Genomic DNA, 25,719 nt, shown 5'->3' with positions numbered 1-25,719 from the left:
AGAGAGAGAGAGAGAGAGAGAGAGAGAGAGAGAGAGAGAGAGAGAGATCAATAATAGATCGGAATTTAATATCGTTTCTAAAACTTTCACGGTTTTAATTGACGATTAAAAATCTTTTCTGGATATATTTGCCCCAAATTTTTCTTTTTAAACATTTTTTTTTGTATTTCTGTTTGTCTTTTATTAAATCTTGATCTGAATCCGCGAGAAACTATCAAACTCTCGAAAATCTCTCAGCATATCGTAATCAGCAAGAAGATGGTGTATTAAATAAAATTCTAAAAAAAATTGTTTTATATCTGGAAATTTAAACCTTAAAAAATTATATCTTTGAAAGTCTTAGAAAAATATAATTGATGAAGAAAATAGCACTGATTAAAAAATTTCACGACACGCGATTTCAAAAGTTTCTAGAATTTTAAATCGGTGGATTTAAATCGCAAAAATTTAAAGCTCTATAAATCATTATCAGAATAATAATTGGACATGAGATAGCAAAAATTAAGTTCCGAGCATTACAGCTTCAGGAGTTTTATTTATTATAAATTCTCTTCCATTCTATACCGATATGAACAAAATTATGACTCTTGTAGCGAATACTAAACTTGCCGATCTGGATCACGAAAATTTGAGGCTTCAAAAATCGACGGAGTATCAATATATATAATTAGATACGGGATAAAAATCAGAATTCCGAACGTTGTAGCTTCAGGAACTTTATTTATTATTATTTAAATACTTCATTATCAACATGAATAAATAATATTGTCATAAAATGATAAAATCAACGTAGTCCATTGTACAAATATTCATTATTCAGCTAGGTATTGCGCACGCTCGGAGCATCACGCGCCTATATACATACATATTTACTCTGATATCGACGCGCTTGGACGTTACAGCTTAATTTAACGCTTTGTTTATTATCATGCCACGCGATAAGTTACGGGCGAACGAACGTGACAGGTTCTTTTAAAGATCTCGAAGGATCGGGAATCTTTCCGACGGCCGTCGGAAAGGCAACCGTCTTTGGTTGTTGCCACTCAACCTGCAGTTTCCCCCCATCCCTTCTCCTGGGTATCGCGCGATAACAACGACTGATACTGACTATTACTGACCGATGTCAGTAACTTGCAGTAACTCGCGTGCGTGCAACGTGTCTCGATCGATTTTGATCAAATGCCAAATGTGACAATCTAAGCTCATCTCTTTTCGTCGCGCGACATTCACATTCCGATGTCGGCCGTTCCTCGGCGGCTCGCTTTTGCTTGGGAATAAGGTTAGAGCGAGCCTCAGGTTGACGCCGTTGCGACGTAATAACGCGCGTTTCGGAGAAAGCGGCGGATTTGCTTTTCTCTGCGAGATGGGGACGAAGATTTGCCCCGGGATCTGATGGTTCTCCCTTTCGCGAATCGTACCAGAGCGGCCGCGCGCGATCACGAATCTCAGGCGTGTTTGATGTCAACGTAACATTTGTGGACGATGGACGGAGAGGATTCCGTGGACGTGGACGTGGACGTCGACGCGGATGTTGACGTAGACGTGGACGTGGACCCGCGGGAGCTGCACGAGACCCTCCAAACGTACAGGAAGCTCGCCGACGATTTTGCCAACCACGACACGATTCTGAAGGTGATTGCTCCGATTCCTATATCCCAGATAGACAAAGCTGTTGAAGATCTTGCGAAGCATACTGTAAATTTTGTCAGCAGAATGCCAGCGGAAGTGTATCAGAAACAGTTAACAGAATCTACTGGCAAATTACAGAAACTGAGTAGAATCTGCTGGCAAACTGCTGTCGTATTGCAAACCGTTTGGTTTACCGGGTATATATTATCGTTGGCTGATTGCTTGCTTTTGTTTGCAGGACAAGACGGTCTTATCGTACATAGCGTACGTCTTAGAAGTACCTGATGTAGATGTGGTTACCTTAGCTCTGGACATTCTGGAGATATTTGTTAAGAATGTAGACAATTATATACATATAACGTCCACCTTTGGCGTGCGCGAATCTCTGGACGCGATTATCAACAAGTACAGCTTGAGCGAACCAAAATTAGCCAGTCGGGCGCAGCACGTCAAAGATGACATAGAGCGTATGAAGCCGCCTATATATAACTTGCGCAGTCGTTGCAGGCGAGTTATAGAGCCCAAAAAGTTGAGGACACACGTAATAGTTTTACACGTTCAAGGTTTATTACCGGTAAGTGTTGGTTGTCTATTTCGGTTCATTGATATCATGCGTGAGAAAATAATGTAAGTAATTATTACATTGGAGAGTCTATAATAAGATAATCGAAATAATTAGGAAACTCGTGCCGAGCTGGAATCGATATTGATAAGAATCGAAGGTCTCGTTTCGCTTGTTGTCGACGTAGAGCATCAGCGTGTAACTATGCGCACCTTGAGTTACGTCACCGCGAAACAGATTGCGGAAGCGATTGAGAGACATGCGGATAACATGGAAGCGAGATTGGTTACGAGGAACAAATTTAATCAAGAATTCCTCGTGAAACTGGTAAGAATTGTCAACCTTTTAAATTAATTTATAGTCTGCTTTTACATGACAGACGTGTGTTTTAGATTTTAATGTAATTTTTGTTCATAAAGTTGAACACAATGTTTCACTTTAAATATGTGGATGTAATGACCTTTTTCAGATACAGGAAGGCGATACGGACAGCGAAGGATTGCCCGATTATTTACCCGAGGAAGAGGAAGAAGATGATAAGGAGGGAGTTGTGTCACTATTTACCGGTTTAAAACAAAGCGCTTCATCCCTATATAAATCTACCACCGAGTTTCTAAGTAGTTCGTTCTATTGGTAGAATTTCTAACTTCAACGGAGATTGTCGTAATTTGTGACTGTTGTAATTAGAATTTTATTTATTTGAAATTAATTGTTCATTTATCTGTTCAAAGAAAGGCTGGAAACAATTCGTGTGTGTGTGTGTAGATAGAGTACATTACCTCAATAGATATATATCAAAGAGAAAGACTTATGCTTTTTAGCAGTAATCATGATTAATTAAATCTCTAATTGTTTAAGAATTTCACACTCATTTAATACATTCATAAATAACAATGATTAAAGGGAGTAAAGTTAATTGACTTTTACGACGTACAGTAATACTTTGTACTCGTCGTCTGTCTCTCAATAGAAAATTAACATGTACAAACAGACTTCTGAGTTTTAATGTCTATATTTGTAAAAAGAAGACACGTATGTTTTACATGTATTTGTGTACAAAATTAACTTTATTTTTTGTACTTTAACAGCTATGCATGCTTTATCTTGTGACTTAATATATGTAAAGCAATTATGTACACATGCAAATTATATTACGATCTCAGAGACTTCTAATCGAATTTGACTATATTAACGTGTAAATACGTAAATTCCAATAAGTGCTACGTATGCACTAAAGATCTAATTACCAAATCTTATTCACGTAAATGAGATTTCGTTATAAAAGCTTCTAATGTAAAATGTTAGATTAGATGTAGATATTAAATGTATGTGATATGACTTTCAAGCCATAATACAGCTTTTGCAATCGAATAAAAATAAAACGAAAGAATTTTGATATTTAATTTTTCAATAATCGTTTTAAAAAAATCTTATAGAATCATTGAAAAAACATTTTGTAAACGATATTTAAAATACCCTTTCGAATCTTGTTATGTTCTATGTTTTTAGCTGCACACATAATAATCTCTACACACGACGCAATATATACTGTTTGGATTTGTACAAAGAACGAAATATAAAATGTTGTGTAAATCAACTTTATTTTATGTATAACACAAATTTTGTGTACTGCTTCTATTATTATATAATAATAGAACTAGTCAATTTTTTAGCTGCCACTGCACAAAAAGGAACAATTTATGCAACTACTCGCATAAGTATGATGGATACAATACGTATGATTACTACAAAGTACATCTCTCTCTATTTATATGCCTCGTAAATTATTTCGTTCAGATGAGCACATCAAAATCGTTATCCTATCTTATCTTTTACGCTTATTCGCTAAGTTCCCGTTGTATTGTCTATATTTACAGATACAGATGTATATAATTGTCATTAAGGCAATTTGAGTTTCAAAGCAGGTACAATAGATGGATGCAAAACATCGTTTTTTTTCCTGTAATCGAGTAAACGAAATAGTTCGTAGACGTGCGTGTGGAACAGAGAGATAGAACTTACAATAATTATTAGTACCAGTAATTCGCGGAATGAGTATGGGGTTCGCGTGCAGTCCAGTGCTATTGTTGAGCTTCGCTTTTGAAACTCGCGTAACCAGCACCGCGTTTGACTATTTCGCGCAATACAACTCATTTCTTAAACTATACATTAAATGCTTAGGCTGAAATCAATAAGTACATAGTCACTAAAGACCTACGCTCTCTGACTCTTGTTGGCTGTGAAGTAAAAAAAAAAAAAAAGAATTAAGTTTCTTACGTATGAGCGTATGTCTTGGAAAATATACATACGACAGTACAATGTACCCTCCTATTGTAAATATAGTAGCTTCTGAGGGAGTTTCGCATTTTTGTATTTTTCCTCTCTTACTTTTCGATTTTCGCCTAACATCTTCGTATTCCATAATATATTGCAAATATAAAAGATCGTACAGGTACAACAATATCTTTCAATACATGCTTCAAAGACTAAATTGCGTATTATTATCAATTCTCTAACTTTCACTAGACACCTCGGTCGATGCATGCAAATTGCCATAGGCACTTATGTCATAATAAAATTCATTATCGTTACGTTGTACATTTCTATTCTGTTTCGAGAGGTTTATTAAATTCTTTTTTCTTTTTCTTTAAGACAATGCATTTAAACTGTGCATATACATAATATCATCAGCTAGATGCTTTCATAACTATGAAGGCATCTCACTATTTACAGCTGCCTTTTCATTTCGTCAAATATAAACACATACATAAGCAGTGAAATACGTGAATTTCCAAAGTTGTTGACTGCCTGCATTTTTTCAATGAAAACTTATTTCTATGGCAATGGGTATGCACAGTTTGAAATTAGATTTGTGATTTAGTACATTTGCGTATTCGGAAAGAACTGCGAATCCGAAATATTAGATGCCATGGAAGAAATAAATACATGATTCTTCTTATCTGCGAAGTACACCGAGCAGTATGTAGCTTAACATTTACTAATGGCGATTATTACAGTGAAGTAAATGAGTATTAAGCATAAAAATGCTCGATGTACTTATGCGATTGCGGATAATAATAATATAGCCACTGCATCTGCAAATAATATCCTTCGAAGCAGTATCTAGATTTGTTGAACGAGAAGAATTACGCTATACACTCTATACTCATGTTCTCATGTTATATATGCTGCGTAAAAAATGTTGCGTAATAAACTCAAATAAACTTGAGCAATATTAATCTGACTTTTTAGCAATCTATATATGCAACTGATTAAACAATGATTAAGAATGTCTTCGAAAATTGTTTGGCTTTAATAAATAATCAATCAGGATATAAAGTCTCGAATTCTTGAATTATTTGCTTACCGAATCATTTGTTTTCTAAATAATATTACATACTCTTTAATACATGTATGTATACATGTTTATATGTATATGGAGATGTATATGAATGCAAGTATATATGTATATATGTCATTATGTATGTGTATGTATACATATATGAATAGACAAATATCTACAATATTCAACATAAGTTACAGAATGAAGAATGACGTGATTACTGACATTCACTCAGGCAGTAAATCTAACTTATAAACCGATCATAAATCAGATATAAAAATTACACTAACAACTAATCTATATTCGGCTCTCCATCTTCATAGATCCACTAGCCGGTTGAGATGCAATTGTAACTTCACTGACTTCGTCCGTTTCCGATTGACTCGATGTATCAGAAACGTCGTCTATTTCCTTTCTCTGAGTTTAAATTAAATGTACACGTTAATTTCACAATTTTTTAAGAAATATGTTGTTTATAAATATTTTTTACCACCCGCGAAAAACTAAACAAATTAGAAAAAAATTATGAAAAACCCACTTCAAAACGGCTTAATACAGTCACTTATATTTTCTCTTCAATATTGCAATATATTAATTTGTAAATGTAAAGTTCACTTACTATCATGTATAATAACATTCGTATGTGAAATATATTTTATTTTCTGCAAAATATAATTTGTATTGTTTTTCGCATGTGGTTATTCGTTTGTAACAATGCACGTTAATGTAATGTAAATCTGTTTATATTTTCTTACTAAAATAATATATAATAGTATATAATCATACAATTGTTTATTAGAATTTATTCATGTAAAACTAAAATATATTATTCAATTTACTCACTTTTTGGGAATGATGTATATTACGAAGAACTCTTTGAACATCCGGATTACTTTCTAAGGTGGAAGTCTGACTGGACGGAGGATGCGAATATTCAGAAGTATTTTCCTCATCAGAAGCTAATGCCCCCTGTATTCTCCCGGATATTGTTAGTTTAGATCTTCGTAATCTGCATCCGGGACCGATCGGCCTTCTTGCGATACTAATATATTGGAGGGAATATATATTATTATATATTAAGTCATATTTTCAATATGACTCAATCATGTATTGCTAGAAGCGAAAATTTAAATAGCTGTTGAAATGCTTGTAAAATAAACAAATCTGTCAAAAGTTTTTCGCAAAATAATACTTATACCATAAAATTTTACAGCAATAATCTAATTTATTTTCTAAAAAATTAAAAAGGTTGTTTGATAAATTCCTATTTAAATTAATTTTTTTAACTTTAAAATGTGTATTTAAAAAAAAATTTTGTTTAAAATAAGAATTAGCTGAATTAGTCCACTATTGACAATATTTTAATACGGCTGTAGAATGTGAAGTTGAATTCACTATCGACTAAAATATACCTTCTTCGTCTTAAGGAATAGTTATAAGTATAACTTGGATCCTCTCCCTCTTCATCCGACCAGCTTTCTTCACAAGCATCGTCTTCGCGATCATCCGTATTGTCCGAAGAAGCTCGTATTTTATCGGATTGTTCCACATAGTGCCCAGATAATTTAACCGAATCTTCTTTATTTCTACTGTAATGTTCGATTAATTTAATAAATACTGAATATATAATAAAAATAAATTACATTTTCGCGAATATTATTATGCAATACCTATGAGAGATTATGACATCATCGCCATTTCCATTGTCAATGATAAGACGATTCGCATTAATAATTTCGCTGACTTTTCTGCCGAGAGTCTCAAGATTGTCGTCGTCGCTACAATCCCTCAAACGTTCGTTTCCATTGGAATTATTTTCATCTAAGTTCTCGGGGCTGGAGCACGAACTCGTTTGCATAGGATAATGCGTTTCCGGCAAAATTGGATTTCCGTTTAAGCATTCTGTTGTTTGCTTATGCAATGAATGTCTTCTGACGAGGTCCAAGGAGGATTTCTCCGGTAAAGAATGTGCTATATTTGCTACCGAGGTGTGATCCGATTCACTGATGTCTGCGGTGTCCGTTTGTGTGTGACTATCAACGAGTCTTCCAGGTATTTCTGTACTCTATAAATTAAGAACCATACCATATACAACATACATTGAGAATTTCTTAAGAGGTGTAATGTAAATTAATTCATCATGAAATTAAGAGTCTCAATATTCTTACAAAAAGGATATATTCTTTCAAAAAATTCTTTTATTTGAATTCAAGGAATTAATCAGGAGCACAAGATATTGAAAGGGTTGACAGAAAACGATCAAAATTATCTTTAATATTTTCTCTTTAATTATATTTAGATTTTCACCTTTCTTTCACGATGAGGACTCGATCTAGGACTGGAACTTAGACCACAACCCGAACCGACCCTACGATGCCTGTATTTACGCTGTTTGAAGCTATTGCTTGGTGCTAAAACAGTTTCCGGTTGATTGGATTCGTTCAGCTGCGTGTACATGGTGGCTTTGACGGGGCTCTGTGGTGAATCCGTGGGCGATGGAGGAGTAGTAGGCGTTGAGGAAGTGGAGAACTGTACTGTGCCATTGCGTCTGCGGTACAGCCTCTCCTGAGCCTTCAGCAAAGGACGGACAAGACGTTTCTTGTACTGCTTGTATCCTGTTGATTGCTGTTCTCTCCTGAGACAAACCAGACATTTATTTCCAAATGTGCGAGTTCGGCTGCAGTCTTGTGCTATCAGTCCCGTAAGCGCAAAGCGGTTATGCAAAGCGATACTGCGTCGTCTGTATTTAAAAAAAATACAGAATATCATATAGTACATCGCTCATACACATATGGACAACACAATTGCACATGTATATGTTACAGAAATACATCTTTGACTCTATCTTTATAGATTATAATGTGGCTTTTTTCTTACTTTATCACATCTCGCTCGCGTAATTCTAATTGCAGTAGAATAGAGTTTAGTTCCAAGTACAGATTGTTAGTACGTTCGAGTTTACGCTCATAGTGTTCTCTGACATCCTGAGCGTGTCGCAATTCATCCTTCCTCCGTCGGATTAGCTCAGCCTCGAAACGTGGATCGGTATTAGTAAATAGTGGCATATGCTGCATGTGTTCCTGTATTTCCTTCTTCCAAGATTGCTGTAATGAAGAGAATTTCGCTATCTACGCATCTCTACGTACTCTGATTAATAATTGCACAAAGAACAATTCGTTATTTATTACTTATTTCGTTAGCCATTCGTTAAAACTGCTTCTTTGTTATATTAAAAATTTAGCAAATTGTTACTAGACTTTATTGTATGTAACGATCAAAAGAATAAATGAGAATTTTCAATGTGTTTATAAATAATATAAAATTAAGATAAATAAATTACATGATGTGATATAATAATACATTTTTAAAAATACATAATATATTTATACATGATATAAAATAGAAAAAACACTTTTGTATGTTTTGATTATTTAACAAACACTTTAGTACTGGATTATTATCATCTACTCAAGTAACTGAAATAAAATTTCTGAAAATTTGCATTATATCAAATGAGTGTCCCACCTGTGCTTTAAAATAATCTTCAGGTTCCGTGGAGAGTACATCAACAGCTGCAATAGCGAGGTGCATCTCGATGAGTTTGAAGGAAGGCCTGTTACGCGGTTTGGCTGACCAACACTGCTTAACCAGTAGCCCATATCCCTCCGGGCAACTGGTGGGAATTGGTAAATGAAGAGAATTGCTGCCCACTCCCCACATAACAGCGGAGGAATCTACATCCTTGTAAGGTATCTCGCCGCTCAGTAATTCCCATAGTACAACCCCGTACGACCATATGTCTACCTTCTCCGAGCATAGCTCGTTCCTGATTACCTCCGGCGCCATCCACGCCACCGTACCAGCGAAAGTCATTTTCGTGCTAATTTCATTCCACTGTCTACTCGTGCCGAAATCACTGATCTTTACTACTTCCCCTTGTCCTATTAGAACACTACAAATACAATAATTTTCTTGTTATTCTACAATTATTATAGATTTTGGATGTATTTTATTAAAAAAAATTATTTTATTTCAATTAAATTTTATAGTTTATCTCATATATAGATTTATCAAACCATACTCCATGCATGAATTATTTAGCTAATTTCAATTTTTGAATCAATCAAATTGGAATAAAAAATTGGAATCAAGCAAAAATGTTTATAACTATTATTTACTTCGAATAGTGCTTTTATCCATTTTATTGTTTACTTACTTTGGACTTTTGAGATCTCTGTGTATGATTTTGTGAGCATGAAGATACGCCATCCCCGCAGCTATCTGTTTTGACCATGACACCAATCTAGCAGGAGGAACCGGTTCTCCAGCTCTTAGAAGGTCATATAATGGCCCGAACGGACAAAACTCCATTATTATGCAATAGCAAGGAGGTTTTGTACACACTCCTCTGTAAACATCAGATGAGCGTTTGACGATAAACATTTTGTAATGTGACTTCTATAATATCTTAATATTATAGAAAAAATAGTGAGCCTTACTTAAAGTGCACAATATTCGGATGATTGAGTTTCCGTAAATGGCGTATGTCAGTCTCTTTCGGTTCCTTCACCTTTTTCACAGCTACTATTTCCTTATTTAATTTTCCACTAAATACTGCACCTTGAGCCCCAGATCCGAGCCATTGCAGCTCGCTGATTGCTTCGAAGGGTATCTCCCAATCGTCAGCTAAAACAGGCAGTTCGTATAAATAGCTGCGCTAAACGTAACTTAGAAAAATCTTTTCAAAACGACAACTATTTCAGGCATTCAAAGCAAGAGATTACGCTCATATGCATAAATCCTATTTTAAGTACATGATTGTATCTAAAACTAATCTTGAAAAGAACAGATTTAATCTATTGTTACTTCGAATATACACCCCTTCTAAGACAGTCGTAAAGAAGGAGGATTATAACGATTATGTTTTGCCATTAATTTTTACTGCACGTAAAATATAAAGATTTATACAAAAGATATGATATAAAATATAAAGATTTTATACAAAACATTGAAGCAATTTTTGGCACACTGCAACTTAATTTAAAAAGAGGGGAGAAAAATAATAGGAGAAAAAAGCCAATGGAAACTTACATAACTTACTTGAAAATCCCTTGATTTTATCATTAATAGCGGCCTTCGATAACATGGTCCAAACGGGACGCATGCATCCCAGAATGCCCTCGACCCAACTCGATCGTTGAGAATCGATGCTTTCCGATCCGGGAGCGCATTTTGTCGCGGCGTCGCTGGAGTTACTCGCGGAATTGAGATGATTACTATTCGGCAATTGAACCTCACGCAGCTCGGTGATTAGCCGTTCGGGGCTTCCCGCGATTTCACTCAGCTGAGCCAGCTCCTCTTGGATACACAGCATGCTGAAATTTTGTATATAGAGATTACAGATTTTCGATAATACCTGACGCAAGTTGTACATACGCTATCGCAATGTACATTTATCGCAATACGTTACGGCAATGTCCGAAATAAAAGTACAAATATCGAGAACAACAGATTCAAATTAACCGATGATACTATTCCAATGTATTATGCATAAAAGCACGTGCGTTCGCAAACAGGTAATAAAACTCACGATTCAAGAGTATGTTACTAATTACGAAATTAATTACATGTTCACGTATGCTTTGTTCCTCGATACGCACTCTTTGAATATTCAAAGATGAATAGGATTACTGTAAATATAGTGTTCGTAACAACGCACGAATCTTATCTTTGCTGCATATTGTACTTTGTTTCGTTATATATAGAATTTATGTAAGTATTATTCGTACGTATTTTACCAAACGCAGAAAAGATTTGCGAAGCAATGTTTGATTGTGAATGCAGCCGTTCACCATAAAGAGAAGAATATCATATGCGAGACATTAGATGTTTATAAATTTCAATTATTCAATTTATGATAAATGATTTTAAATAATGTATTTTCTCTCTTTAATTAAAAATTTGTACACATTTTATAAAATTAAAGATATATATAAAAATTCTTTTTCTTTCCCTTTATGGATTTTCTTCTCTTTTCATTTACTTTCTTAATCTTTTGTTTCTTTTAGCGGAACCATTTTTGAATCGTGCAGTGTAATATAGCAGAAGAGCCTTCCTATCGCAAAGTAATCGATCCAAGACCTGATGCAAGTTGCATTGAGAATCACCCGCAAAAAAAAACCAATCGAAAATTGCACATAATTATCTTTGTGCGGTCCGATGAACGATAAGAACGACGCATGTGTGCCGCACGTCACGCCGGCGATAGCAATCGCCGGATGGTCTCAATATTGACAGATTTTCGATCACATGGAGATCAGAATCTAAAGAGATCCCAAATTAAGCTGCGTCCATAAGTCTTAAAATGCCAAATAAATCTGCCACCGTCAATACTGATGCATTTAGCATTGTTCAATACAGAATCCGTATTTAATTGAAACCATTTAGTTTCTCTGAACTATCAATGCTTAAGATATGAGGATTGATATTGATTTGGCTATAGCAATAGAGCTGTAGCAATGTCTTTGCTGTAGTTATATCATTGTCTTAAGATAAAAAGCAATTTTAAGTAGAGAAAGAGAACTTGCGTATATTATTCTTGATATATTATTCTAACTCTCCATTTTTAACGTATAAACGATGTCGATAATATTAAAACTGTCGAATCGTTATTGGAATTCTGACATATCTCGCACGTCAATTATCAGCTGACCGAAGACGACTATGTCTTAACGATAACAAATAAAACACGTAGACTCATAATAGTCTATTTTTAAACACAATGGTCACAGAGTGACATCTGATATCACCTTGATATTATTTTTATAAACTTTAAAACATCTATCAATTAAGACATTCGCTGTAACATATTAAATACTTGTAAAACAATAGTACAATTTCATTTTTCTTTATGTTATTTATGGTATTAATTAATTTGGCGTCGTTCCTATTTTTTCTTCGAAAATTCACTTTATCTGCTTCTTCTTTCTGCTTCGAAGACTGTCAAAAGATGATATTGTAGCGATAACAATCGCAATGCCTCGCTCGCAGACGTCTTTTCAAGGCTACACGTGGCAAAAGATTTGCGTTTGTGTCAATGACTTTTTACGGGTGACCGGCTAAGTGGTGGACATATTTATCTACGTTTCTCTCCTTTTCTCTCTTTCTCGGTTAATACGAGCCTATCTGGCAAGTGCGAGAAAGCGCGTTACTCCAGATTGGACATCAGCATCTATAGAAGTATTTATAGAATTATTTATAGAAGTAACACAAATTGCTCAATTAAATAATATTTTTAATAACAGATTCTTTGATCAATTGCTTTTTTCTCTTACTAAAATATTAATACTAAAAGCTTTTTAGTTAAAGATAAAAGCATTTTTCTAAAAAATAAATTTTAGAGTTTTGTTATGTTCGCAAAGATAAAAACAAATGAGCAGTCTCTAGTATTTTTATCAATAATATCTTATTTTTCCAGAATTTAATTATCTAGATGCATCATATAATAAAAATATATATTAAAGAGTAAAAGATTTCTCGAAAGTTTCTACGAAGAAAATAAACAATAAATTTATTAAAAAATTTCTCGACATTGAGATTATCAATCGTTTTGTGTATGTATTGTGCATTGATGTCGCATCGCGGAGACACGAAATGTCACGCCCACTATAATTTCGATTGATACGATGCAACTTTTCATGCGCATTGCGAAGATTAATATTACCGGCTCTGATAACATGGTGCCGTGTTATCGGGCGTTTTACTCATTATGAGAGCGCAACACAAAAATCTTTGAACGGAATGCAACAAAAGTGGCATGCAACGCGGATATCGATCGCGCTCTTTACGTCGCAGCTGCATACAGACATATATACATATAGATACATGTTTCTAAATTTAATTCTCGACTGATAGTACAAGTCATGCTCTACTAAGTTCTTTAGCGTCTCACGGACAGATTCTTTCAATTCGGGGAAAACCAAATTGATTAAAATATATGTTAGTGTAGCTATGAAGAAAAAAAAATCTATAAAAATGACATGATTGATCACTTCCTTGAGTTACCCGAACGGTGTCACTCTTCTGTCGCAATATAAAAATGCGATAAAAAGTACTTGATAAATGACGTTATTATATAAATACATACTTCCGTAGAGAATATCCTTTACTTTAAGTACTATAATCAATTAATATTAAATTGCATGTAATGTGGCATTAAATTATAAATAAAGCTCCCGAAAGAAAATTCTTCACTTTTCAAATACTTATCAAGTAAACGCACAAAACAACAGAGTTTCAAACAATCTTCTAGTAATAACATTTGCCGTTGCTCTTCACCTTTGTCCATATGAAATAATATTTGTGTGTCGTAGATATATTTATTTAAGTATGTAAAGTACATATACGTATCTTTATCCGTTCCAGATTGAGCGGTATTATTTGCGGTCATATACACAATAAACATGTATTCAGATGTTCTCCATACTTTGAATCCCCATTTCTTAATATCCTTATTTTACATGTATTAAAATGTTAATAAAACGTCTAGTAAATGTTTGATTAGTCTTGGATTATTGCGATGTAATGGAAAAAACGCTTGCCGTTAACTTGAAGCTAAAACCGTTAGATAACGGAACTTTGCTTATTGTAATTAATTAAAGCTAAATAAGAAAAAACAAATTTTTAATTCTTTCTTTCGAGCTAGTTCAAACTATATTTTCTTAAACGAGAGTTTAGGTAAAATTTCATCTAAAGAGTATATGAATTCTTTAAAAATAATCTAAAATAAAATAAAAAGGACAAAAAGGAGATTCTTCGTTTTCTTTTTACGACATAAAGCTAACTTTTCAAAATTTCACTAACAATAAGATTTTACAATGATTTCTAACGTACGTGAAACGATACCTAAAAAGAAAAGCAGGAATTTCGTGCGCGTGCGAAAGGAATTGCATAAACAAGCCGGTGTGTTGTGTTTAAACTAGTGTTATCGCTGTTGATTTTATCGATAACCGATACCAGCACGCGGGAAAACATGCCGAGTGCGCGGCAATTTTATCCAAATTTATATGTAAGTAGAATTAGAAATCTAAAGATGCTTATTCACTTTTGTTTGAAAACATGGGGTTTTTAAATTAATTTTTTTTTTATTTTATCGCTGAAGATATGATGGCCCAAAGTGAAACGGAAACATCCGGTTCTGTACGTATGTATATTATATCTAATCAAACAACAATGTACACCCACGATTCACGTATTAACAACCGCATTACTCTCACTGCCCTTTATTTTGCTCAAATTTTATGTTCTATTGAGGGTCTAAAAGAAGTTTAATTTCTGAGTGTTAACGCCGACGCGTCTGGAAGAACGGGCTGTCGATCGCGTGGAAAAATATCAAAATAGTGCCGATACATAGGCCGACTGTGTATTTTCACGCCGACGCGACGTTATCACATCGCATGCTCAAACGATGACAGTGTCGCTTGTTATACATATTATCGCTTCATATATCGTGGAATGTTAGTCGCATTCATTAGATACATTAATACTGCTCCGGCTAAAAGTCTGGTCAGTAATTTTGATCAATAGTAAATTCTCCGTGCGAATATGTAACGAACTGAACTAAAAAAAAAAAAAGAACGCATTGCGAGGAAAAAGAAATTTTTTTCGAGAAGAAGATTGTAAAACGTTTCGGATAAGACACAAATTTTTTAATACGGATAGAGTTTGACTTTGAGACAAATTGATAAGAAATAAATCATTTTTTGAACGATAATATGATAAGTTAGCGATTAAAGGTAAAGTTCGATTTAAAATTTTTATTTCTCGATGAAATACGAATAAGTCGTCACGCTAATACACCTGTGCATTTTTAATACGCCCGAATGTGAGTTCGTAGAAAAGTGAGCTTGGGAAGTGAGAGTGGCCTTGGAAGCACGAATGGCAGTGCCCTTGACAGAGAATCGGCGGCGGCGGCTCGAGATAAAACGATTGTCTTCGGGACAGCCTTCTCTTATCGTCCTTCTCCCGCGAATACGTAAGAAGCCGGGCGTAAATGTACATGGCAAGAGCCGACACGCCGCATAACGAGCGAGTCGTGTACGTGCATGCATAGTACGTGCATGCACGCTTGCCGGAGTTGCCGTGGCCTTCGTATCAGCTGTCTGCTGGCGTCACTCAATGAGGGCCGTGCTGGTCGCCGTAAACAAATACGCCAGACTAACGGCGGACTGACCGCGGATTCTTTACATGATTAGTTATATTACGCGTTATATTATACCACAACATTAGTTATATTGCGGTACCTGCGGTATATCTACACCTCTTGGTTTCTTTTCAACTTTACATTGTATTTTATTTGCTACGTATTTATTGAGTTAATTTGAATACGTTATTATTAATATTATTTCACGTGTAATAGTAAGTGATCGTCGATTGAGCATGTCGTATGATAACGTCGTGAACATTTAAGCCGTCTATATATTCGTTCGTTTCATATTCCTTTAATTATTCTGAATTACATATATTTCTATATAAATCGTTTTGTCTTTGTACCTGTATTAATCTGTTGATACATTCGAAAGAGATTGTTGCATCATAATGTATTTGAGATACATATAGAATCCTAATTATTTATGTTTATAGCAATGCATCTATATAGCGAGGATGTGTTCTTTATGAAAAACGATAGAATGTAATTATATCTGAAACCCATCAATCGCGTTTAAATTCGATTTCTAAAAAAAATGGAGTAACAGCAACTTTCTATGTCATTTACTGTTTCGTAAAAATTGCGATTTCACCATTGACTCGACGATACGAAAGGAGATATTTTTAACGCATTAGAAACATATATATATATATACATATATACATATAACGTTGGTTGTTTGTGCAAGCGACGTATCTCTATAGCATAATTATAACTCTACTAGTAGAACAAGACGTTACAGAAATTGACGCAGCATCAAACCTCGATTTTTCATTAAAAGAGAATGTCGCAGCCAAGCATCTGTTGCCCCGCATCACAGCGCTAGAATATTATTCCGTCTTTTTCAAACAACTTCCTGAACTGATGCACATGCACCAACATTGGTGCAATAAGTTAGAGTGAAACAAACTAGTATTCATCAATTCAGAAAGTTCTTCGAAAGAAAAAAAACAAACCTACACTGATACGTCCGAGATGCAAGTTTCAAAAGATGAGAACCCCTTCTTTTACGAGTATCTGCGCTTTCCAATACCGCTCTTCTTTAGAGATTTATGTGGTAACAACGCAGCAACTCCAGTTAGAAATTTCACGTCTCGTCTCTCATGACATCAAGACGATCGATGTATATCTCGGAGCAGACAGGTTCTATTATTTTCTTTTCTTAACGTATACGTTAAGAAAATACGTTAATAACTTACTACGGAATTATCATTTTTAACATTACTTCCTGGCGGAGCGCGACGTTCGTGTGTGAAACACAAGGGATTACGTCGGCTTGGAATTTCTCGATTGTCTCTGTCTGACGACCGATAACGAAACGACGCGCCGCGTCGGGCGAGAGGAGTTGTCGATGGAGCCGCTATCGCGAGCGCATTCCGAAGACCCGGTGCGAGTTTCACGGGATCCGCTATCGTGAAGCGCGTTACAAAGGCACCCGGGCGACACTCGCCTCACCTCTTCGTCGTAGCGCTGGCCACATCGTCGGGTACTATCGTAACGGCGGTGGGGTCGCCGGCGGCAACGTCGTCGTTCTGCGTCGCTGGCTTCTTGCTGATGAGGAAAAAACGCGTGAGGCCCATCGCGTCGCGTACAGCACATGGACGTAGGTAGGTACAACGGGAGCACTGTTACAACGCAGCCGGCGAGAAACTAGCGTCGTCGTCGTCGTCGTCACGTCGCACCACCGACCACCGATCGCGTTTCGGATCCGAGAGCGACACACACGGCACTCACGCACGAAATGTATCCCACTTTACTGGCGAACGGAGACTACTACCCAGATAACCAACCGCGCGATATATACCACGACGCGACGTGGTAGACGTGGAGCAGCACGTCTTCTTTAATCTTTGTTTTCCTCTCTGTCTTTCTTTTCCCTCTCTCTTTCTTCTCCTTCTTCCTCTCTCGTTCCTCTCTTTCTCTCTCGACTTATCTGCTGCTCCAACATCACCGTCACATGCTATCGACAGCGCTCGCTCGCTCGCTCGTTTGCGACGCAATGCGCGAGCAGAGATAATGCGACCCGCGCTATTTCAAATTCACAGATATATAATAAAAAATATCTATCAACTTTTACATCCTTTATACACCGATAACAGTCATCAGATCGCGTTCTGTGATAAACTTAGCGGCAATATATCGACTCGATTCCCCAAAACTATTTATTATAATTTATTTTTTTTAATAAAAAAAAGTGTGCATAATATAAGAACACGAAAATATGGTCAATATTCACTAATATTCGACCGATGTGCGTTGATACAAGGCATTAATTGTTAATATTGTTAAAATTGAAATACCTTATCAAATGTTAAATAATTGAATTAATAGTTAATTAATAATGAGATAAATATTGTAATAACTAATAATAGTTAATCAACAATTAAATAATAATGCTTTATTATTACTTGCGTACAGCATGCTATTTTGTATTTGTATAAGGAAAGAATTAAAAAATAGAAAAAGACAAAGAAATGATAAAACTAGCAATGTTACTTCCAACATAAGAATGAATAAAATACCGAATAATTAAAATTTAACTTGAAACTGTTTACAGTTATTACTATTATATAAACATCGCATTATATGTATAAGTATTTAATAATGCAACCTATGACACCTCAATAATAATTGCAAGTAATAAATTCAATGTAGAAATATGTGATTGCATAAAACCGAATTATGAAAATTTTCTTTCCTCTTACAAGAGAAATGTTTTCCGCTACGTTGACGGATGAATTGCTGTATCGAAAGAGCCAAAAGTGCTACTTTACTTCTTATCTGTTTCTTACTATTCTTTCTTATCTTTTCTTCCTTTCTTGTCTTTTGTTTGTTTTCGTCTTTCCGATATTACCGCTAAATCATCGTTTCGATCAAACGCATCGGTATTATTAAAATCTTATCAAGATTTAAGATTTAACAAGAAGAAGAGGGAATTACCTGTTAGTAAATATATGAGCCTCTGGATGGGGAGACGATAAGACCACTCCGCTCACGTCCGCGGACGTCCCCGTTTCCTCGGTTTCCAAGTTGTACATTTCGGGTTGGGCCAGAGTCTCGGTCTCAGCAGGGGTGCGCATTCTCGCCTAAGTGCCAGATTATTGACAGACCTGAAACGAAGCGTTTCAATTTCGTTACTTTTAATCATTAGCCCTAACGGATCTGCATGAATAGCGTGTAACAATAATGCGAGAAATAAACAAAATAATTATTTAATAAATTTCGAAGCAATTAGCTCTACCTTGATCAATAGAAATTAAATTTACAAAAAGACGATTCTACGTATTTCTATTAATGATTTAATATTTTATTCGCAGAGTCTAGAAGAATAAGTGATTATATTCCTTTACAGACCAACACAATCGAATAGTCTTTATTAAATACGCTTAAATACAAGAAGCTCGGCTACTTTAATCGAGCACAATAATGATGCAAAATACGATTTTATTTTTACGTACATGTTATGTATGAAATTTATGGCGATTAAAGATTTAGTTTCGTTCCGATTATACTGATTATTTTATTCAACGCTTAGCTATATGTTAAAGAGCATCCGCTGATTGTCTGTTACCACGTTGGAATGGGCGAACACAAAAAGAGAGGAATAAGAAATCACTTTTGGCGTAATATCTACTGGAGGGAGGCAGCCGGATTCAATGGAATGCCGATCTAGTAAGAGGTGTGGTATTTGCCCGTCCGCATACCGAACCTTAGCATATGTTTTATTTTATTTTGCGTACAGATTCTTTAAGCCCCGGGTCTGACCACGTTATTCAGACATCTTTCAACAGTTAGATACTCTCTCAAAATAATAGAGAGTTCTGTGAGAATAAGTCGAAGGAAATTTATGAATGCAAGTAAAAAGTCAACTGGACACAGTCATTATCATTGTCAGATAAACAACAAATTCAGTTTCTTTCTAATAGGACTCACAATCAGACAAAAGATTCGAATGTATTGTGCGAGCCAACTTCTCGCGAAGTAATTCTCATTACAAAGAAAACCGCCCTTTATTCGTTTCTCGAATCATGATTAAAATTAAAAAAGATTATTTAAAAACAAATTGCAAATTTAATTAAATTTAATTAAATTTAAAATATAAGTCGATAATAATGTAATAATGTAATAAGTAAGAGGGTAAATTATGCAGGTAATATTTGCTCCACGCACATCCCTCATACAAAAGGCTGAAAAAAGAAACCAGGAACTCCTTCCAGAATGAGTCACGCCACTCACGCCTAGGTGTGCCCTACGATTAATCCCGTGCACCTGGATCGAAGTCTTGCCAAGTTCCGAGTTATTTGAACCTGAAACCGCTGTTGACTCTAGCACGCGCATGCGAATATCCCTTTTCAATATCACCCTCGAAAGTATAGAAAATTCGTTCGTTCTTTCTAAATTACTTGGTTATTATATTATTCGTTTAATATTTTGTCTTGTACTCAGTTTTTTAGATACATAAATATTTTTTACAAGAATGTTAATTTTATGTTGTGCGTGTGTGTAATAAAAATTGATGTCAGACATAATTAATAGCCCTTCAGGATATATTATAATTACATTTTACTGATAGCAAGATAATTATTTTGTATTATTTTGATTATATAATAATAAATAATTATATAGATAACAATTTGCGAAAACATATCCTTGATATATACATATAATTCAAGTCGTGGATATACGAATACTTGAAACAAAAACATTAAATAAAGGTTTCATGAATTTAAAGTGGAAATTTGAAGCTGCGTGAGGATCCTATTATTGTATTGAGGGAGTAAACAGCCTGGTTACGCTCGAAGGATTGCCTCTTTGCCTGAGAAATATAAATTTGAATGAGAAGGGTGTACACCCTCTGTTCTAATTCTATGCACCCTGTGCGCATAAACGTAAATTGCAATTTCGATCAGATATAACTCACATACGGCCATCTGACAGAAATAGCAGCGAATGGTCGAATGGTGGCATCGCATATGTTAGTTTACTCACGTGACTTGTCTACAATATACAATCGTGTTATACTTTCTAAAAAAAACCAACGAAGATCGAGAATTTCTCAGTTTATTTCTCGCGTATACGTATAAATTTTATATTTTAATAATTAATTACAGAACGACTTGAATAATAGTGCCAATTTTTATCGCTCATGTAACGATAATGATAAAAAAAGCATATTAGATTTCTATGAAAGAAAATGATCGTAAGTTACAGTTTCATGTTAATTGTTCTGCTTTGAGAATCACTGACGCTAAAAGACCTGTTCCAAAAGATTAGGGCAAAAAATAACACAGCGGAGTTTTTCTTACAAGTGTGTTCTGAACAGGTAACACGCCCATGCTTCTCGGAGGCTACGCATCAGAAATTAGAGTCCCTTATTTAATTTCAAATGTGTCACTTTTTTTAAATTGCAATTTGAAGAGTAGAAAGGAAATATTTCTTTGTGAGAAATTAAAAACTTACGACAAAATGTAATAGTCTCTTCTCGAATATTTTCGGTAAAGAAGAAGCTACACAAAGAATCTGTCAAACAAAGACTCTTCGCTGGTCGAAGAATCTGTAAAATCGGGACTCTTCGTTGGTAACACCCTGTATAAAAGAAACGTCACGAAATTCTTCATAGGGAGACCCGCATAAAACATCCCCGAATACGTTTCCTCCAGTCTGCCATACAGTCTACCGCCACAAGTATTATTACTTTTTGCGGATACGCGTCGTGAAAGCGATTGGGAGGCACTGTCGTGGTGGGAGGGGAGAGGGGAACGCAAACTCGTGCGAAGCATCGCGTGTGCGAATTGACCTGCGCAGACAAAAGCAAACCTGTTCTCGAGGGTCGTGACGACGCGAGCATTTCGTCCCTCGGGGACGAAAATGGCAAGGGTGGAGAAAATGAAAATCCATTTCCAGCGTCGTTAAATAGGTGTAACGCCACGAGCGTGAACGAACGGCCGATCGAAGCCGTTCTCATGCGTCATTCGCGCGAACGAGCTCTGCTCGTATAGGTACCAGTTCGTAACCACGGGTCTTGATCGATCAAGCAAGTTCTTATTTAGCTCTTTGCTACGTAATTACAGTCCATTTCCTTTTATGTGTAGAACCTGATTTTGATCAAAAGTCTCTCGCACAGCTTCGTTGAATGACATTTCAACATTGTTATGCGGCGTAGAACCAATTTCAAAAAGCGGTCTTTTTTATGTTTTTAAAGGAATGTCTCAAAGAAAATCTCGACTTGGAGATATTTCATAAAAAAAAAAATAATTATTGTATCTCCTCTCTTCTACTAAATTTATATTTTTTTCTTATTTTATCTCTTCTAAATCTCTTCCTAAATGTTTTTTTCCAGCTCTAATTAATAAAAAATAAATTTCAAGTAAATTAAAAAGTTAAATGTAAAATTATAAAATTAAATATAACTATAAGATTATATTTTTTCAGAAAAAATGTAACAACTTGGAAAAGAAAGTTTGTGATGTATTTCTATTTTGAGAAATTAGAAATACATTAGAAACATATTAAAACATTTTAGGTACTTCACTATAGGTACGTGACATAAAAAGATATTACTTTGGCTTCTCGAAATCGTATAGTCTCAAATATTTGTTGATTTCCTAGTTAACAATGAAATAAGCAAAGAAATCGATCGAACAAAAAGTTCTAAATACGGATCGCAATTATGTTCGTGCAATGAAACGTGCCTCGAATCCGTGTATAAATAGAAAAAGAAAATGAGGGTAAATTCTAAAAATATATACTCAGGCGTATTCGAAGATCCTATCGTCCGTGTTTGTCTGGCATACGCTATCGATCGCACACGAACTCGCTACGTATGAATGAAGCCGCCCCTTGGCGTCTCGTATCGCGTAAATAAACACATGAATCGTGGCGATGCCGGATCTTTAAAGGATAGTTTACGCACGCTTCTCCGCCGCCGCCGCATCCTAGCATTGAAATCACCACCCGATAATGGCCAGTGATTGCAACGCTGTCCACGATACCCCGCGGCTAATCAACGTACCGATTCACTAACCCTGAATATAAGTAAAATAGAATGGTTTTTAGAGTTACGAGAGTGGGGCTATCGTGGCGCAGAGGAGAGATGTACGCTGGTCTAGTGAGCCGGAGAACCGAGTTCAAATCCGACCAAAGACGATTTTGTCAAATTTCGATCGCCACCTCTCGGATGTCAGATGGGGATGGCAACCCACTGGAGAGTGTATTGCTTGCCTAGCTCTCTATATTTAGAGAGAGTCCCCAGGTTGGGGCAATGAAAAAGGCGTATGTGTTAATTATGCTATACCAAGTGTTCTTGTAGCATTGCAAAATTAGAAAAATTAGAAAAATGATGTGTAATATCTACTATTAGATTCAATCATTCAATTGATTGATGAAATAAATCTTCATTTGATTTCATTGATCACTGAATGATTTCTTCTAATAATAGATATCACACCATTTTTCTAATTTTTCTAATTTGATATAAAAATTGGTGTGTCAATTGTTCTATTAAAATCAATTTTGCAATGCTACAAGAACGCTTTCTCTAAATTATGCTACTTATTATATATACGCCATTGCATTCTATGAAAAATGCTGCTTGCATAAATTTAATAATAACTCTATCTCGTGATCACTGCTTTAAGTGTCAGGTTTCGTCGAACCCAGTGTTTTTTCCGATTGTTAAAGGTTATCAGTATGTTACTTTTGAATTAGAGATAATTAGCTATTTAATATCTTATCGCTAGTTTGATGCTATCGGGGCTCGGTTTGAAAACTTATACTGGCATTAAATGCACTGCGACGACTGCGACACTATTCCTTAATGTTTCCTTTAGTGCAAGATCAATTTTCTTTAGTATAATAGTCAAGTAAAATTGCGTTTTTTATTCTTTAATTTGTCTTACGTTTCAGCTTAAACATCATCATATTCCTCTGTATTACATAATCCTATGAAGATTAAAGATTCCTGGAAGAAAACAGGACATTCCGGTATGCGTAATAAAATTTTTTCCTGGTCTGTGATTTACATAAATTAAACAGTTATTTTAATTCCATCGGAATTTTCTATCGGAACGAACGGAGCTGAGCTGGGATATATTAATAAGCATCAATAGTGCATAATCTCTTAAGAATTCAATATTCGTCGCGCCGCCACTTAAATCTCAAATCGCTGGAACAGAATCACCCCCGCAGTGGTGAAAGGGTTGATCGACGTATTAAATTCGTATTACGTAAAGAAACAAACTACAGATAAGATCAGAGAAATAATTGCGCGATCTACAAAAACGATTTAACTGTAACAACTAAACTGTAACATTTTATAAGAACATAAAAGAGAAGTGGACAACATTTATGACATGACGGTTCGTCACGATGTAATAAAGTCTTATAATTGCTTCGTTCGAAACTTGGATTCTGTAAAATTATAAATACACGTTTGCACCACGTAAGAAACCATTTCTTTTGCGTTTCATAGCATTTTCATGCGAGACGGGACTTGAAAAGAAAAGAAATCGGCTGAATCGAGAGAGATACGAATGAAGATAAAAATCGCAATCTTTCGGAAAGGAGAACGCAACTACGAAAAGCAAACGATGCGATTGGATTTCTCCTTCCTGGATTTATTCGGTTTAATTTCCTCCTCGCTGCCCCGAGGGAGACGCGTCGTTTCACATCGCGACGACAAGTCCGTTTTAACCGCATCCCGTGCACCTCCAGCGAATCGGTTGCACGCACTAGTGCGCACCAAAGGTCATCGCACACAAATCGACACGAACGGAACGTTCGAAAGTGTCGCTGTATTATTTGACAGAATACTGGATAGTTTCGGTACCGAGGGCGCTTCCGCTATGCACTCTGACCTTTAACTCCCACATCACAAACGTCATTCTCTTGTATTAAAAAAAAATGTCGTGTTTACGGTAGAAATTTCGTACGAAAATGGTGGACTTCTTTTTAAAAAGTTTTCCGCTAAATGTCACAAAACTTTAAAAAAGTTTATTTATTCTCGTACGAAGTCTACTACAAACCACGACCTTTGACGTGGGAGTTAAAAAATGACGCTAATAAAAATGTGAAATGCCCGTGAAAATTCGCGTACGTTTGACACTTGATATCTGCGCATCAACGCGCGGTCCAGCTACAGATTCCTCGCGCATCTCTCACCGTCCTCCTCTCTGTCTCACCCTGAAAGAGCGAAACGTTACGTCTATACGTCTACGTTGTCCTGGACGCGGCAAACGCGAAAGACAGCCAGAAAACGGACGGTCCTTCGCGGCGATCGCGTCGATCGTGGCCGAGCGAGGTGAGCTTTCACTTTCCTCGATTTGCACAAGCGCGAGCGAGCGAGCGAGTCCGTCCGTCCGGTCGTTCTCGCCGCCGTCGCCATACGGACGATGCGAAAGCTCCCCTCGCGGCGCGCGATGGGGGATGAGCGGGCGCGCAAGTTCCTCCTACGCGGGAGAGGAAACGGGAAAGATGGATTGGAAGAGAGGACGCGCGCGCGCGCTTTATCGATCAGAACGACGCGCTACCCTCTCGGGCGACTCACCTGAACGCCGCTCGCCGTCGTCGCGACAACGGGAACGGTCGCTGCTATCCGCGGCGGAATCGCCGCCGTCGTCGCCATTCGCGCAACCCTTTTCTCTCCTCCTTTCCTTCTCGGCCGAGTGCCGGTCGCGACGCTACGTCCACCGTCGTCGTGACGGCTCGCCGCGAGCGCGATCCGGGAATCGGCTCTTCCTCGCCGCGCGGGACGTCTCCTTCGTCGAAGTCGTCGTTGTCACAGGCACGAACTGAGGAGACACGCAATACATATTACACCAGATCTCGCGAGGGAGTCCGAGCTTGGTCGCTCGCACACGCCGCGCGTGCCCGTTGCGCGTTATCGCCGCCGCTCCGGGCTCCGATTTAATCGCTCGCGCACAGCGTTAACAACCCCGCGACGGCGACACCCCGACGCGCGACGCGTTCGACGGACACTGG

General features: G+C 36.5%; 2 protein-coding genes across 10 annotated transcripts; one reads left to right on the top strand and one right to left on the bottom strand.

The window, feature by feature from the left end:
- Positions 1-830: 830 nt before the first annotated feature.
- LOC112456201 (armadillo repeat-containing protein 1-like) lies at positions 831-3,788 on the top strand. Its single transcript, XM_025018603.1, has 4 exons — positions 831-1,632; positions 1,868-2,203; positions 2,309-2,518; positions 2,661-3,788. The coding sequence occupies exons 1-4, from the start codon at positions 1,483-1,485 to the stop codon at positions 2,826-2,828; spliced, it is 864 nt and encodes a 287-aa protein (XP_024874371.1). The 5' UTR covers positions 831-1,482; the 3' UTR covers positions 2,829-3,788.
- On the bottom strand, positions 3,772-25,719 carry LOC112456190 (mitogen-activated protein kinase kinase kinase 13). 9 transcript variants are annotated; one of them, XM_025018579.1, is made up of 12 exons: positions 25,286-25,718; positions 18,682-18,851; positions 10,626-10,909; positions 10,034-10,220; positions 9,751-9,942; positions 9,060-9,486; positions 8,412-8,638; positions 7,842-8,169; positions 7,205-7,599; positions 6,947-7,123; positions 6,378-6,576; positions 3,772-5,951 (listed from the first exon to the last, which is right to left on the bottom strand). In XM_025018579.1, exons 2-12 carry the CDS (start codon positions 18,819-18,821, stop codon positions 5,832-5,834), a joined length of 2,676 nt encoding a protein of 891 aa, XP_024874347.1. In that variant the 5' UTR covers positions 18,822-18,851; positions 25,286-25,718; the 3' UTR covers positions 3,772-5,831. The 9 variants fall into 9 exon arrangements, with proteins under 9 accessions (XP_024874347.1, XP_024874344.1, XP_024874343.1 ...); XM_025018576.1 differs by having other exon boundaries at positions 7,842-8,274; positions 10,635-10,909; XM_025018574.1 differs by having other exon boundaries at positions 5,832-5,951; positions 7,842-8,274; positions 25,286-25,719.

This window comes from Temnothorax curvispinosus, unplaced genomic scaffold (assembly GCF_003070985.1).
Source record: "Temnothorax curvispinosus isolate PA1 unplaced genomic scaffold, ASM307098v1 QBEX01006657.1, whole genome shotgun sequence".
In the NCBI taxonomy this organism is placed as follows: Eukaryota; Metazoa; Arthropoda; class Insecta; order Hymenoptera; family Formicidae; genus Temnothorax; species Temnothorax curvispinosus.
Note: the sequence above shows the minus strand (reverse complement) of the source record. Positions and strands in the feature narration are given on the sequence as shown.

Excerpts from the sequence above, each read along its gene's own strand:
- LOC112456190 (XM_025018574.1), bottom strand. The coding sequence starts at position 18,821 with ATGCGCACCCCTGCTGAGACCGAGACTCTGGCCCAACCCGAAATGTAC. Across the intron at positions 10,910-18,681 it reads GCTCATATATTTACTAACAG|CATGCTGTGTATCCAAGAGG; the intron begins GTAATTCCCTCT and ends ACAAAATTTCAG. Across the intron at positions 6,577-6,946 it reads TATTCCTTAAGACGAAGAAG|TATCGCAAGAAGGCCGATCG; the intron begins GTATATTTTAGT and ends CCAATATATTAG.
- LOC112456201 (XM_025018603.1), top strand. The coding sequence starts at position 1,483 with ATGGACGGAGAGGATTCCGTGGACGTGGACGTGGACGTCGACGCGGAT. Across the intron at positions 2,204-2,308 it reads ACGTTCAAGGTTTATTACCG|GAAACTCGTGCCGAGCTGGA; the intron begins GTAAGTGTTGGT and ends CGAAATAATTAG. Across the intron at positions 2,519-2,660 it reads AAGAATTCCTCGTGAAACTG|ATACAGGAAGGCGATACGGA; the intron begins GTAAGAATTGTC and ends GACCTTTTTCAG.